We start from the raw sequence: 17,172 nt of genomic DNA on the forward strand, positions 1-17,172 counted from the left end.
TCTCCGGCCAGGGCAAAACTGGAAGGTCCGGCGGCCAGGAAACCCCCGCGGGGCAGAGGATCTGGCGGTCGGAGGTTGGGACGTCGCCTCTGACAGCCACCAGGACGCAGCGGTTTCCTGCAGAGTCCGCGCCTGCCTGATTCCCTGGGGGCAGAAACGCTTTTCTGGCCCAGGACTCCCACGTGCGCCCAAAAACCGGGAGAGAGAGGGACGGCTTGGGGAGAGGGGTATGGGTAACTGCAGAGAAGTGAAAGCGGCCTAAAATGGGCGACACCCGGCGAGTCCTCTTTATCGGCGCAGACTGCAGGGGCCGCCATTTGGTGGCGAATTTCGGTATTTCTGTAGCACGTTGTGCTTAACTTCACAACTGGCTGGTCTACGTGGCACGGTTGTTTCGGAACCGCAGTTCTTAAAGATGCAAATTTCCCCTGCCCACCTCCCGCCCCCCGCCAGTCTCCAGGGATCCACTTCCCTCCCCCACCTCTGGTGGAGGGCGCGGCGGCTCCGCTCTCCCTCGACCCCGGGCGGGGACCTTTCCTCCGGCTCCACTGGCCTCCACGAACGCCCGAGAGCTAGTGTGATGAGGGGTGGCGCCCAGCGTAGGACTAACGAGTGTTTTCCTCCCCGATTTCCCCGAGATTGCGAGCCCGAAGCTTTCTCCCCCGAGGAGAATCTCATTTCCTTGGCGGGGCGGTGATGGGCATTGTCTTTTTTGCAGGGACCGCATCCCAGCTCTGGGCTCTCCGCCTCACACCTCTCGGAAGCAAGGAAGAGAAAGGCGGGCCAGGCCTGGCGGGAAGGGACGCACCCGACGAGAGGCGGCTCCTCCCTAAGTGTCGGGTTAGCCTCCCGGACTCGCGATTCCAGCTCGGCCCGGCGCCCTCCAGAGACCCGGGGGAGGTAAACACCTCTCGGGAGTCTCAGGACCTCGGCGGGCGTCACCCTGGGCCACCCTGTCTTCGAGGGTCACCGTAAAAAGCCCCCGAACCGCGAGGTGCCTATCGAGTGGAGAACAAAGGGCCGAGGGGCGAGCGCGAGGCGAGTCCGCGCGCGGTTGCCTTTGGCTGGGTCCAGCTCGGAGGCGGGGGGCACCGGCAGTGCGGACTCCGAGGACTGAAGGGAGCCGGCGGGCGCCCTGGGAAGTCCGCGGCCCCCGCCTACCCCGGCCGACTGGAAGAGCCCCCAGTCTTCGAGCCAGAGCTGCCATGTTGCATTCGCGGAGGACACCAGTGATTTGACGCTCCCGAGGCAGAGACACCCCCGACCCAAGAGCCCTTTAGGGGAGCCCTACTAGCGTCACAGCCCGAAGGGATGGCGGGGCGCTGGAGGGAACCCGATCCCCGCGAGATGCGGAGCCGGCACGGCCGCGGCGCCGCCGCTTCCCCTTGCCACCTTCCTTCCAGGGGCTGCGGGGCTGCGCGCTCGGCAGAGGCTCGGTTGCCAGTAGCAACCACACGACGGCGATTTGCAGCCAAGGCTGCAGCCGCCAATACAGCCGCCGCCGCCTCGTACATCTCGGTGTCTAGCATTCAGAACCCTGGGGGTTGCCCTCGCTGACATCTCCCGCCCCCGCCCCGGGGTCCTCATCCTCCGGGACCCACAGCTCCGCTCGAAAGCAAGCTCCCCCGGCTCGGCCCTGCCCCCACGCAGACAATAGACAAATAGGCTCGGAGCACACTGCAGCTCGGTGCTGAGCCGGCACCTGAGCCCCCGGGATCCTGGCGCTCGGCTTGGTCCCAGCCCCAGGTGCCCTTGTCTCCAACTTGAGCCGAAATTCTGTCAGTGGCCAGTCCATTAAGAAGCTTTTCTCGACATCATCAGTAAGGATAGTGGTAAAGAAAGAAGTCAAGACAAGACGCCCACTCCCTTTTTAGTAACATCGACACAAAGAGCTAAGGGTTGTGTTTGGTCTTGGTAGCGATGGCTTCCCTCTGGGTTAGAGCCACAGGCAAACCGTACCGTCTTCCCTCTTCTTTGTCTACCACGAATATTTTGCATGTAATTCATAATATAACTTTCCAACATTACCTCCATATACTTGTCTTTTACAGAAGTGGATGGAGCACTTTTTTTCTCCTTCATTTCATTTGATGAACCACACCAGCCTTGGTAATGAGGACTGAGTGGTCTGATGCTTAAAGAAAATAATTGACATTAACCCTTAGGAATCTTTCTGCCTTTTCTAATATCTGTGGCTCTAGGACATTGATTTAATTTTTTAAAGAACTCTTGTTAATGTTTTAAAGAGGTTTTTATTGAAGAAATATCTTCAGAGTATCCAGCACAATCTCTTGATTAAGCTAGTAGGATAACCCAGGAAACAGGTGCGTTGCCAAATTTCATCGTTCTTACCAAATGTCCCAGTTTTCAAAAGCCATTAAGTTGGAGTGTTCTTCCTAGATTGACATTTAATGTAAGTCACAGATGTGCTGAAATTAAGTTTAAAGCTCCTCCAGGACAAGCACCTATCCTGTTTATCTTTGCATGCTCCAGGGTCCTTTTAACATAACTCAACAAATATTTACTGAATTTCCAGAGGATTCCTGAAGTTCAACAACCCTTATGAGAAATAAAACTTAACAGCTACTATAAAGCTTGGATGCCTTTCATGGACTCAATGAAAAAGTGAACATTTTCCAATGAAAAGGTAAACATTTTCCAAGCTAGTGGTACTAATCAGATATCCTCACTCATGCATATTTTTTACTTAATTATATTTCAAATGTGGTGATTGTATTAGAAAATATCTGACAGATATTTCCAGAATTCTAAGAATGACAAGAACTTGTAACTTTGCTATTTTCCCACCAAAGGTGTCTGGAAATTGGTTAAATAGGCATAAGAGGATATTTTAAAGTGACTTTCATATGGGACAGGCATGGCATTAACTGTCTTCACAGTTCATCAGGAACTCTTAAGGGGCTAGTATTGGATACTGCAAATCTATTAAGACAATGCACAGTGAAATAGCCTATTTAACTTAATCTTTAAAACGTACTGCAAATAGTTAATATGTTTTAATCATACCTAATGGTAAACTCAAATCTCCTAAAATGCCTCTTAGGTATGTTATCAGAGGTTCACCTTTAAGCTTCAGAAAATGTCAAGTTTATGATATCAGACAGTTTACTTCAAAGAAAGTTAACACTACTTGATTCCTAGAGGCAACATAATGACCTGTAGCTTGCCCAAACACCCCCACCACCACCTGAAAAATAGGAAAGCAAGGCTTTAGTGAAAAGTTCCTTTCTACGGTCTTTCAAGAAAGAAAAGCTCCAACAACTTGCTTTGGACCAAGTTAAAGAGATTATCTCCTTTTTTCATTATGACTGTGTCTTTCAAAGAATTGAAGGATAAGATCAAAGTGCATTCATATTCATGTGAATTATCGCTATTGACTTGAATAATGATGGATTTCATTGTTTTATTTAAACTGAAACCAGAAATGCTGCTGCTTTTGAGTCTACACCCCCTAAGGCTGTAGAATTTCTTCTGAGGACTCAAAAGCCAAGCAATTAGGTCTGACAACCACGTCATTTCCATAATGTACTTCTGTACAGAGGACTTTTTATTGGAATTGGTTACATTTCTATAGAATCCTACCATGCAATTTTTGACTCCTCTTCAGCCTTCTGAACAAAACTCCTAAGTTCAATAAACACTCATCCAAAATACTTAAGTATAAAATGGTACTGGGGAAATTGAGTGATGTTTAGAAAACATCTAGCTGTTCCTGAATCAGAAAATTAATGTTATCAGTAATTAACTCAGGAGAGTGCTTCCCTTTGAACATGATTTATTACAGTTTGTTTTCTAGTGTAACTGAAGAAGTTAGAGTAAGCTTGGGAAAATGTGTTTTCCAGCTGTTTCTTTCTAAATATGCCTCATGACAGTTATCTTAAAATATTTTCATTTGGGTTCTCTTTAAACTATCCCATCATTTTCTAATGAGAAAGAGGCTACCAGACCCAAGGGACCCCACTCCCTTTTACCAAATAATCATTCTCCTTAAGTTAGTCACCAATTAAAATGATCACTTTGGAGAACACTTCTCCAAAAGGAAATTCTAAGGAAATTCATTAGAATAAAGTAAGTTTACAACAGAATAATACAGGCAACCTTTAAAATAGGCTTAAGGAAATGCTTTTTCATGAACTTTAATACACACAATTTGTATAGGCTCTCTAAACTTAAAGACAGACCTTAGTGCAACCAATTCTATTATGATGATCTGCAGTGGGTTCTGAGAATACCCTTTCCAAGAAAGAAAATTGATATCAATTGGTACCACTGTTAAATGTTTGCCATACAGTTAAAGCAAATGCATAAGCATCACTTAAAAAAATCAGTGTTTTTTTTAATCCAGTTGTGCTACAAGAAATCTCCATCTTAATTTGTCTCCATTTGGTGTCCTTAGTATTGTAAAGCATTCTTTAAGACAAAAGTGTCTTAGTAAATTTGATTCTTTGGAATTTGACCATAAATACACGGACGTTACAAACTTTGTAAACTTCCAAGACCTTCACCCTTCACTTAAAATCAAAATGATAGGCAATTATTATTATTTCACGGCGGGGGGGGGGGAATCACTTCTTGAGTAAAGAGTCTTTCTTTACAATTCATTTCCTGTCTTACTAAGGGGAAAAGCATTACCATTTTCTTTATATAGGTAGTCATTAATTTTTTCTTATGTTGTCCATATAAGAACCTTTATTCTTCGCTTTAAAAAATAAATATGAGGTAACACTGAAATAGGAGGTAAAGTAATTCAGCTTTAGCCATATTCAGGTGTTTCCTCTGAAATGTTTTTTTTAAAAAGATGGCAGGAGTTGCATAGCTTGCTTGGACTAAGGAGGATGCAAATCATAGCGCAAGTATTTCCACTTAAAAAATGGGAAGCTGTGCCACTGAGACTTCCAAGTCTAGCCTACATTTTAGCGGAGCTACCTCTCGGCTCTGATAATATGTGGGGAAGAACCGAAGAACAGGGTGGATAGACAGCCTGTGCTATTTTGCGAAAGCAGAAACCTTGAACACCTTCTCTTTGTACTTTTGCACTATTTCTTAGGAAGCAGAGCATACAGTTATTTTTCTGAGTAATCAATGAGCAGGAAATTTTGGCTTGGGATTTGATGTAGCGAAATGACGTCAAAAATTTTTTTAAAGGCTTGCACATGCGCGGTAAGTCGCTCTTTTTTTTTTTTTTTTTAAAGTAAGCTTTGGGCTCTTCACCCCGCCTTCGGGATCCGGCCCGCGCCGCGGGGTCTAGGAAGCTGGCCGATTTAGGGCGGTGTAGGATTCCCACACTCCACTCGAGGCAAAGAGAGTCGGATCCCCACCTCTCCAGCCAACCGGGCTCTCTTTTTAAAGTCCCGGCAGGAGAAAGTCAAGGGGAAGCAGGGCAGACCTGAGCGGCCGCCAAGAGCTTTTCTGGCCGCGCAGCGCTGCGGGGCCTCTGCTCCCGGGGTTCCAGCCTCCGCCCGCACCGGGCTAGCCCCTGTGAGTTGGCTGCACCACTCCGGGGCCCACGGGTCAGCCGCGCCGTGGGGAGGCTCTGGCCGGGACCCCGCCGCGAGAGCCCGCGCAGCGCTGCGGTGCTTGCTGGATGCCTGGCCCGGGGAAGCAAAGCGAAAGGACTCGGGCCTTCATCTTGCAACCCGCCCCCAGCAGACGCCGGCGGCGGCATCTACGGCCCTTCTCCCTCCGGATCCCTCCCCAGGCCACCGGCCTGCGGGGCCCCGAGTCAGTCGGAACAGGGGACCTGCCCGCTAGCTCGCCCCCGTAGGCCCCGCGGAAGGGGCGCCGCCGGTGCGGAGCCTGCGCGGGGTTTCGCACTCGAGCCCTGGGGCCGGGCGCCCCCGCCCTTTCCACGCAAAGCTTCTCCCGGCCCTGCCGCCCCCACACCGCGTTTTCGGCCCATCCCAGCAACCCACGGCAGGGACCTGGCGGGTTTCTGATTCAGACGACGGCCTGACCCCAACCGATTCACGCGCCCCCTCCCCGGTTTAGAATCGCGCGGAGTCCGCGAAGATGCCCGTTGGGAGTTTGAGAAACTTCGGCCTAAAGGAAAAGCCGAGGACATCTGTGGAGCATCGCCGTCATCTCTTCCCCTGAGGCCCCGACACCCCACTGTCCACACTGAACGCAGTCGCCTGCCAGGGCCAGCGCCGTCGAGCCGGGCACCCCGCGCCCATTGCGCGCGGACACCCGCCAGCGCCCAGCCTTGCGGCGTCGGTCCAGAACCTTCCCCGGGCCTGACAGGACCGCACCTGAGGGATGCGTGAGCTGCGTCTCTTGGGTCTTGGCCCAGACGGGGTCTTGGTGAGGCTCCAGGGTGTTTTTTTTTTTTTTTTTTCCCCCTTTGTGGCATCTTCCATCTTTTATCTCTGGAGTCCTGTACTAATAAAAAGATGGAAAAGGAATAGTACCGACCTTGCTTGAGTGAGTCCAACAAGACCAAGATTTTCAAGGGGTAGGGGGTCTGGGGAATGCTGAAGAGTGGCCGACAGACAATAAGGAAAGGCGCCTAGAGGGTATCTGGTGGTGCCCGGCTTGGGTACAATCTTAAAGGAAAACCCACATAAGTCTTTAAAAAGAAGATATTCACATAACACACACACACATCAAGCAGCAATGATTTGTCTTTTGTGCGGTGTCTCATTGCCTTTGAAAGTGCTACGCTGTATTTCAGATTTATTAGTCATCAATTAAATCACTTTGTGCTATATGGTGATTTTGGAGGTGAACTTATTCGTGTGTGGAATTTCCTCCTAATGATGTTTACTTTGGTAGTGGAAAAGCTGAGTTCAATCTCAGCATCCACTGAATTACTAGAAAAGGAAGCCATTACAGGCATATCTTTAGAACTTTGGGGCCAGCACAATCTATCAAACATTTAAACATTTTATTGGCCTTAATACAAAGAAACGTGAAAACTTGAAAGTTTAAAATATAAGGAGTTGCCTTTAAAAGGCTTCGAAAGCAAATGATAGGAAACGAGACACCACCGCAACACCTTCATAGAAATGTTAATCTTCCCATCTTGGATGGAAGTGTCCGAGTCTCTTCTGCTTTTGCTGACCAACTTGATGGCACAACTGGTTGGTCTGCTGAAATCCAAACGTAAACCCCTGAGGTTTTTTCTCAAAAGAGGAGCAGAGCAACATTTAAGATGTCATATGTTTGCTTTCATCATTACAGATAATATTTTGAGAAAACTAACTTGGTTATGGGGTATGTAATACCTTTATTTTTCATTCAAGTATGTATATATGGAGTTATTAATTTTAGATTTTACATGGCAAAATGATTGTTGTATTCTTATAACTTGAAAAATTACATGCAGTTGCTAAATGAATGCATATTAAGTACTGCCATTGTGTTTTTAATTTCTGGGTTGTGGGGAAGGAGGAAAGGAGATTTCATACCTAAAAGTCAGCTAATTTTTTTTAAAAACAAGACACCTTTTATTAAAGTGATATTTTAGATATTCTCACCTCTTCCCCTATGTCACCCTAAATCCCTCTTGTTTCCAAAGCACTTACAGCACTGAGTGCAATTATAGTCCTAAAACGAGGCAGGCTGCAGTATATGCTTATTTAATGAATTAAACTTTCTTCAGATGTCTTTATTTCCCACTAGATTTCATGTCCTAGAAGACAGGTACATTCTGTTATCTGTAGTGTGTGGCACACACTGATATTTAATGTTTTTGGCTTGGGAGGGAAATATATATATACACTTGATTTATCTAGAAGCAGTTTACAAAATGTGGATATTATATCAAATTAACATCTAATTAGTATATATAAAGTTTAACTTTTAAAATTCATCTAGAAACTAAGAAAAGAACATGTCTGTTAAAATTAGTAAAATTTCTTCTAGCCATGTGTAGAATATATTCCCATGATAATGGGTTTTTCTGAATTCCCAAGGCAGATTTTTAAAGAGGAACAACAGGATTTTTAAACTGGCTTTAGAATGTTGTCTTTTTTGAATCTCATTTTCATAAAAAGAGAAACTACATGCAAAAATGATTTTGAAATTACATGTGATTAGCTTTATACAAAAGGGGTCAAAGTTTTCCACACAAATCTTTCATGGAAACATTTTTGCAAGTTAATTCAGATAATATGTTTCATTCTCAATCAAACATATAGTTTACTGTGTCAAGTACATTGTAGATCTGTATTTAAAGTCACCTGTTACTTTTAGAAGAGTAATCTTAATAGCACCTTTTCTTTTTTAAAAATCGAAATATCCCTTTGAATAGTTTTCTTTCTCACTACTTAACTGTTAGAAGTGTGTATGTCATCTTGGGGCATACAATTAACATTGTAAAACAATGGTATTTTATTTTAAAGTTAGTAAGTTCAAAAGTGGGTCAGAAATTATACTCCTGTCAGTAAAAGTAATCTTCCACTTTTGCCATATTTTACATTTGAATTACTAACAATTCTTTTCAGTTTTATGATTAATCTATGTTACATTTCTCCATTTAATTTTAAAGACTTCTAAAAAGAAAGCTAAAGAGCAAAGATCTAGCTTCTTTAGTTTGTCCAATTTCAGATATAAAGTAAGAATTCTATATTGTGTTTTATCAGGAACAATACAGTTTTATCAGGAACAACACAGACACTGTTAATGACAAATACTCAGAATTTATAGTTAAAAATAATTTATATTCCATTTAACTTAAGTTTTCAAACTTTGAGGTGTTCCATAAGTAGACTGTCATGTTTACAGGTTTAGACTTTTTTTTCACTATTGGGCTCTTATCTCAACGCTTTTAAAGTGGAAAATACACAGTAAAAACAATTCCTAAAAATGGCAGCTGTAGTCGCTTAGGAGTTCGAGTTGCTAAAGGACTGAAACCAAACATAGAACCTTTTAGTTTTAAGGGGAATTTTTTTTTCATAATGCAACAAGGAACTGAAAATAAAATTACAATGAAGGTTTGTTTGCCATTTTATTTGTCCAATCTGTCCCCCTCCCATCTCTAAATTAGTACACACCAAAACTTTAATTTTAAAAGATCTGTTTCCTTAGGGAAACATGAGAATCACTATTAGACTTGATATCTCAGGGTTAAGTAAAGGGATTGTGGGTATTACTGGCTTCTGAACTTCGAAGCAAAAGACATGCACCTGTTCTGAGGGTAGCAGGGATCCCGCTGAACATACTTATTCTTCTGATTGCTGGTCCATTCCACAACTGTTTGGGGCTTCAGAAAACACCAAGACTTCATCAGAGAGCTCAAGTCAGAGTGAGATTTCAAAGATTATTATATAGGACTTATCCCAAATATGAGAACCAGCTAAATTTGCATGTTTCCTTCTATTAAAGAAGACACATCAAGAAGTTTCCTGTCTTGGCACTACTCAGCAGCAGCTGTGACTATCCCCTTGACATCTGGCGAAATTGTAGTTTCTGATGGAGGAACATTTAAAGTTGACACCTGTCATTGAAACATTTGGTATACAGTTTTCAGACCAGCTAGAAACCAGTGATAGACTACCTAACTTTTGTTAAAAGAAACTGGGTAAGAAAGTTATTGCAACTAGAGAAGTCTGATTATGATAGTTTGAATCAAGACTTTCCAGGTAAAGATTCTCTCTCCTTTTGGAAACGTCCTTCAGCGACAAATGAAGTCTACATTTAAAAGACAAAAACAAATTTTTTTTTTTAAAATCTCATAAAAATAAGGAAGCAGCAAAGTTGGTCGTAATTTGGAAAAGTCATGGAAGATAAGACGTTTATGATATTGTTTCCTTGTCTGCTTTTCTCAATGAATCTTTAGGACTGCTAATTACATGCTTTCAATACATTATAATTAGGTGTATGAACAGAGGTATCCTGACCCTCTAAGAATCCTCAAACCTGAAATGACCAGTATATAAAAGCTGGACTAAAGGGGAAAATATTTGACTTGAAGGCAGCACTGACAGTAATGTATTTATCAGATAACACAGTGTTATATGTGAGATTTCTCTCGACTGTCGAATCCCAGGAGACTCCACCGCGGCAGTTTGCTTGTCTCGCCGCACTAGGCTCGAGTTCCCTTGGCTCGTGAGGCTCCCTCCCGCCCCGCCGCAGTCAAGTCTGGGTTCGGTTTGTGAAGTTCTCTGACCTCCTGGAGGACGCCTGTGCCCAGAAGGTGTGACCCTCGACGGCGCACGGCTCCCGCGGCTGCCGGGAGAGCGCCGCGAGTCCGGGGTGCCGCGCAGGCGGAGCTCCCCACCTGAGGCAGCCGACCGCGCTGGGCGCCCAGGCACCGCGCCGTGACGTCACGCAGGGGACTGCGGTTGCCGCGAGACGGCCGCGTTCCGGTTCCGGTCGGTTGCCCGGGAGACGCGGGTACATAGAGAGAGTCTCTGCCGTCGGAGGCCGAGCTGTAGCCGCGGTTGCCCGCTCCATAGACTCGCAGGCCTGGCGCTGTCGAGTCAGGCACTGAGGAGCCGGTGACGGGCGCAGAGACGAGGGCGCCATGAGTCAGAGGCAGGTGCTGCAAGGTAGGCCCGGGCGCCCCGACGGGGGAGGGAGGACGGCGGAGCCCGCGGGCCGCGCGAGGCGCTCTCCAGCCTGTGTCTCTCCCCGCAGTGTTCGAGCAGTACCAGAAAGCCCGGACCCAGTTCGTCCAGATGGTGGCGGAGCTGGCGACCAGACCCCAAAACATTGAGACGCTGCAGAACGCGGGTGAGCCCTCAGCCTGCACCCGCGTCGCTCCGCACCCCTGGCCTCGCCTCGCCCGTCGCGCGTCAACCGGGTCCTGCCTCCCTTGCAGCCCCGTTCTCTCCCCAAATCTCCATTCCTGGTTGCCCCAGGCCCTCCTCTCAGCCTCGCCCTTCACCGCATATTCCTAGGCCCTTCGTCGCCCAGTGTCCCCTGGCCTCGCCTCAAGTCCCCGTCTCCCCGCTCCCCTGCTGGCTGGGCTGTCAGGGAGCTGAGAGGTGGGGACGGAGGATGGCGTCCCTAAATTGCCCCAATCCCCCGCGGAGGCGGTAGAAGTGTTCCGTCTCTTTCGCGGCTCTTTGCGGGTCAAGTTTCCAGATGGATATGAGAGAGGCCAGGCATTCCTATTTCCATCTTTATCGCAACTAGGAAAGTGTCAGATTGAAAGTCAAGACAGTACGAATTGCCTGGAAGTCATTTTATGTGAACGTGAACCTACCCTAATCAGCCCCATTTTTCCGGATGCCCTGCGTTTGATCACCTTCGACTTGACTTTCTCACACCAAAGGAATTCCAGAGCGGTTGATACGTTATTTCTCGCCTAGTGTTGGTGAAAGAGCAAAGATATGCTTGAATACTTTTCCAAGAGATTCCAAGTAGGCAGAGACCTACCTTTGAGAAATCTCTAGTGGTGCTCTTATCCCACGTCTTGATCCGAACTTAACGTAGATTCTACAGGCAGAGGAGGAATGTGTGTGCTATGTGTGTGTGATTTTCTCCTTACCTTTTCACATAATGGTGGTCCCTTCTCTCTCTCTCTCTCTCTTTCTCTCTCTCTCTCTCTCTCTCTCTCTCAATCCTCTGTGTCTGATTAAGGATGATTCCGCCACTACCTGAAGGTAGCATTTTATTGCTGCTGTCATCAGAAACCTCCAATTTATGGGTTATGATCTTTAAAACTCATTTAAATTAACATGGAATTAGAAGAGAATTAACATATTTCCAGGGCAAGAATTTTAGACACACTGTTTACTCTGGGTTTCTTTGAGGGGAATTAGTACTACGCTAGGTGGAAATTTCTATTGCCACTGGGAGGGATTCTGTGCTTATTCATTGTATGCTTTTATTGGGGGGTGGGAAGGAGTGTAGTTAGAATAGGGAAGGTGTATTTTATAATCACTTTAAAAAGCTATTAATTTTGAGGTAAGTGTACATCCACATGCAGTGGTAAGAAACAATACAGAGAATTCAGGTGCCTCAACACTGTAGTGTGATCCAGGATATTGACATTGATAACAATCCATCATGTTTTTTTTTTTTTAATTTTCCCTAGTTTTCTTTGTACTAGTGTGTGTATGTGTGTGTTTAGGTCTATATAATTTTATACTGTGTGTATCCATCACCATTATAGTCAGAGATTATCACCACAGGATCTCTTGTCATGCCTTTTTATAATCACACCTACCTCTCTCTTTTCCCTAACTTTGGGCAACCACTCATCCCTTCTCCATTTGAAATTTTCAAAGCTGATAATCTTTTGTTCTACAGTTGTTTCACATGGATTCATTTCCTTTCTTCTGCATGTGTATGTGTGTGCTTGTGTGCATGCGCATATATTCTCAAAGTATCCAGCACAGTGCTGGGACATACAGTGTTTCATTTACACTGACTATGTTAATTTTATTAGAGCCTGGTACATTTTTTGAATGCACTTTTTTGAGGGATTGTTTTCCTTCCAGTCCTACTCTTGCTATTTACGAGTATTTGATTTTTTGGACAGTATATATACAGCTAAACAAAAGTGTGATTTCTTAAAAAGGGAAAATGATTGACATTATTTTAGAAATTTGATAGCTGAAATATAGATTGTACAGATAACTATTAAGATACAGAATATCATGTTTAATGTAAGAGTGACAGATTATCTCTTCCCCTAAGAATACACTGTAGAATATATAATGGAATTTAATCAATACAAACAGGCTAAGTCATCACCAAAGTATAAGTGACTTAGATATGACATTCTTAAATAGCCACCTTACAGTGGCTATTTCACTTACAGTCTGACTTAGAAAAGAATGGAATACAAAAGTAATATAGCATAAAGTTTGAAATTATCTCCACTTGGTGAGAGCCTGAGATGGTTAATTTTATGTCAACTTGACTGGACCTTGAGATCTCCAGACAGTTGGCTAAACAGTATTTCTAGGAGTGTCCAGGATGTCTAGGATGGAATGGTAAGATTTTTCTTTCCCCTGAGGAACTTATTTTAACATACTTCATGTTATCTAAATTCAACTTAAGCACCCCTTTAATAACTTTAAATAGAGACAGATATTGAATATTCCAATAGATTTATCCTTTTAATATTAAAAAACCCTGTAAGCTTTGTTATGAAAACTGCTCTTATTAGTCAATTAAACATTTAAGTGATTTCCTTTTCAAAAATCACTATGGATTTAAGATGCGTCTGAATGAGCCACAGTATGTGTACATAAATTACATATTTTGATCAATTTTTTTCCAGTCAAGTGTATTCATTTTGGTAACATAAGATACTAGTACATTTTATTCCTGACTTTGATATACTGTCTTTATACCTGGGAGAGTTTTGTTTTCTCACTTTTCTCCCGTAATAAACTGTTTAAATAAACATGTATCATGGGTCCAAAATAGTGGGAAAAAAGTTTCCATATAGACATCATGATAAATTACTGGTTCACTTGTTAAGAATTTTTAAATTCATTGACTATGAAAGGAACCTTAAAGGTGAAAATTATCGATGAAGTTTTATTTCATTTTAAAAAATCTCTGATCTTTTTCATTGTGTTTTTGATGTATCAGTGAGATAATTTGCTCTATTAATTATGTCCAAAGTAATTTTAAAACACAGTGTTGCAAGATATCTTCAGAGTATTTGGACAAAAATAGGTTTGACTTACTAGAAAAACTGTGTACAGTGTGTCTATAACCTGGATTTTTTTTCCTCATTGAGATTTTGTTCTTTCTAAATCAAAAGAACATACATGAAAACATTAAAAAGTTTGTTATAAAATCTCATTATGCAGCCTCAAACCCTATATGTCTGAGCCATTAAATCTTACAGGTATTTAAAAATGAATTTGAATACTTCCCCTCTTTGAATAATTAGTAATACTTGACTGCAGTGCTAGAGATAATACATAGTAACTTGGTGATGGACAGGGAGGCCTGGAGTGCTGTGATTCATGGGGTTGCAAAGAGTCAGACACGACTGAGCAACTGAACTGAACTGAACTGAACTGAACTTGTACCAATTGTAGAATTTCAGCATTTGGAAGTGGTTGTTTAATTATAAAATATAAGAAAGATGTTTTATGGTATACTGGAGTGCCAGGCCACTCTTTGGTTGTTTAGAAGGTCTTTTAGAATAAGCTAATAAAAGCCCTAAGAACTTGATTTTTAAACTGCTAAGCCATGTTAAATAAACTTTTTCTGAAGCAGCTACTTATATAAGAAAAGTAGGGGTAAAGTTTAAAATAATACTTTGTAATATTTTGCTTATAACCTATACCCAAGCAGTAAACATGGCAAATCAAAAGTTATGCATATTTTCAAAAGAGTAGGAATAGAAAAGTTTGCCTAACACTTTAAATATGCACCTGTATGAAGCGAATTTACAAATTGAGTCAGTTTATTTGGTTCATAATTCAAGAAAATAAGTAATGCATGTAGACATAAAATGCTTTTAAATTACATGTGTCTGGCACAGGGTGAAAATCTTCAGATATGATCTAGCACTTTGGTTTCCATGAGAAGGAAAAGCCTGTGGTAAGCATTTATGATGTATTGAAAACACATCCTGGGAGGTACATGAAGCATGATTCTCCTACAAAAACTACTTTTCTAAAGGAATTTAGAACTGAAAAAATAATTAATAAAGCAACTTCAAAAAACTTAATGAGTTATGCTCTTTAAATTTGATGTTTTTCCAGTATAAAAGGAATCTTATAGTTCTGAATGTATGATAATTACAGCACTTTTTTTTAGTGACGGGGGAGTGTTTTTCTATTTTTAAGGATAGAGATAGAGTTGTTTTTTTTTTTTTAGGATAGTGATAGAGGTTTTTTCTTTTTTCTTTTTACATATTACTTAAGTGGAAAATATAAAAGTTTTGAACTTGTATGCACCTAGTATGTCCTATAAACAAGATTTTTCAGAGTTTTATTGTGTGTCCCAAATCATTGTTCCTATGTGGACATTTCCTGTTTTGATATCTAAGCATTGGTACATAAGTAGAAAATAATACAACCAGGACTAGGATTTCACTGTTTTCCTAGGAAAAGCTGGATGATTAAAAAAAAAAAAATCCAAGCAGTACATGAAGCTGAAAGAGTAGGTTCTTGAAATGGCACATTGTGTGGGTTAAATTTTAATGTCACAGATTAAATGGCTTTGAAAAGTTATTTCAGTGTTTTCTAAAAAAACTTCACATTTGAATGTTTTTTCAAGGCCTTTGCTCCTCAGACTAGCACCTTTTCGTATACTTTTTTGCCCAATTAATTCCTACTCATTCTTTATAGCTCTATTTAGATGTTGATTCCTCAGGGAGATCTTCCTGGAGCCCTTTCAGTGAGTTGTCTCTTATGTTTCCCTGATTGTAACATTTCTCTTTCATAGTCCTTATCACAATTGTAATAGTTTAATTTCTCCTTTCTCTACTAACTGTAAGTTCTATGCTTAACATAATGCTTAGCATAGAGCAGATGTTCAGCATGTTTAAAGAGGATGAAGGAAGGAGTAATTATTTTTCTAAGTGTTTTCATATCTCTTAGATTAGATTCTTATAACAGCTCAGGTGAATAGAGTAGGTATCATCTTCACTGTGGTTAAATCTCAAAGAAGACTGGATAATTGCCCTCATCTCTGAGTGAGTTAGTTGCCGAACTGGAACTAGGACCTGTTTCTGTATTACTAGCTGACTTTGTGCTCTTCCTGTGTTACCTGAGATATCAGGAAACCATTCATAGATGTTCTAAGAGTTTCAAATAAACTTCAGTGTTAACTTTTTTTTTTGGCTGAGCCACGTGGCTTGTGGGATCCTAATTCCCAGACCAGGGACTGAATCCTGGTCATCAGCAGTGACTGTGTGGAGGCCTACCCACTGGACTGCCAGGGAATTTCCACTCAGGGTTAGCTTTTAAAATACGTCATCTGTTCAGGCCTTTGGACACCAACGACTGTTCAGTAATTGTGTGTAATGACTTCTGAGGTCTCCTCGAGGACCACTGTGGGGCCTTGAGTGGAGGCCCACATGCCAGAGAGTAACTTTAATTGATAAATACCTGGAGATTTGAGGAAATGGAAGTTGCATTTAGCACTTAAACTGGCCTCAGAGTTCTAGAAGACGTTTTGGCTTCCTCTTAACTTCTAATGAAAGCTTTATCAAACTAGAGGCTCTTTCAAATTACCCAGAGAAAGTGTCTAATCCCCGGGAAGTTGAGCACCAAGAGAGAGTACTTGAGAGAGTTGTTGGACTGACACCTGCCATCGTCAAGAAGAGCACCTGGGAGACCTCACCCAGAGAGGCCAGCTGCCCTCTGACTGACCGCCTGCCCTCCTGGGCTTTTTGAGAACATGTCAAGTAAAGCTCAGTGAAGAAGGAGGTCCTTGATATTTGTTGGTTGATTGATGTGAGCGAATACTTAGCACTTTCTTTTGTTCTTTATTTAATCATACTTTGTGTGAAGCACTTTTCTTCCACGTTCACGGGGAGCAAAACTTTGGGATTTCTGTTAAGTAGATGTACTGGTCCTAGGAGAAATCCAGGGCTGTACCTTGAGAAAAAAATTGTCCTTGCTTTGTAGTTGGCCTATCTGAACACAAGTCAGACTTACCTAATTTTCAAAGTGAAGTATTAGTTTTACCAGACACCCCAGGCTCATAAGGGCAGCTCAATTTAGAATTTATTTTTTAATCAAGTTCTGTTAAAAATCTAGGTGAAAACTAGTGATATTTATGCTTGAGTATGTGTGCCTGTGTTTCCAAAGGAAATTATCTCTGTTCACTTTTCTATATAGTTTAAGTTTTATCTCACTGTCGAGTTAGAATCACTGTTTAATTGTATACAAATGCTAGATTACATTAGTTTTCCATGGTCTTTGTAGATTTAGTCTAATAATATTCCCTCTTTTTTTTTTTTGAGGGCGTGTTTAAAAATAGCTACTTAGACTTTCCCATGACTTTTAAAATCTATCATTGAAGACATTGTGCATTTTGCTGTTATTTTTAAAATATAAAATTATTTTAAAAGATTTTTTTATATGGACCATTTTTAAAGTCTTTATTGAATTTATTACAATGTTGTTTCTGTTTTATGTTTTTTGGCCCTGAGGCAGGTGGGATCTTAGCTTCCAAGACAGGGATCGAACCTCCATGACGTGCAGTGGAAGGTGAAATCTTGACAGACTAGACCACCAGGGAAGTCCCCAAGTTATACTCTTTCATTCAATTGATCTTTTA

At 42.5% G+C, this 17,172-nt stretch overlaps 1 protein-coding gene across 2 annotated transcripts in view; it reads left to right on the plus strand.

Moving 5' to 3' along the window:
* Nucleotides 1–10,311: 10,311 nt before the first annotated feature.
* SPAG6 (sperm associated antigen 6) overlaps nt 10,312–17,172 on the plus strand; it is a 60,580-nt gene continuing 53,719 nt past the window's right edge. For both annotated transcript variants that reach the window (XM_069547414.1, XM_069547415.1), the window contains exons 1-2: nt 10,312–10,511; nt 10,600–10,695. In XM_069547414.1, the coding sequence (XP_069403515.1) occupies nt 10,487–10,511; nt 10,600–10,695 (121 nt within the window). In that variant the 5' untranslated portion in view covers nt 10,312–10,486. The remainder of the gene's footprint in view (nt 10,512–10,599; nt 10,696–17,172) is intronic.

The sequence above is a fragment of the Ovis canadensis genome, chromosome 13, assembly GCF_042477335.2.
Source record: "Ovis canadensis isolate MfBH-ARS-UI-01 breed Bighorn chromosome 13, ARS-UI_OviCan_v2, whole genome shotgun sequence".
NCBI lineage: Eukaryota > Metazoa > Chordata > Mammalia > Artiodactyla > Bovidae > Ovis > Ovis canadensis.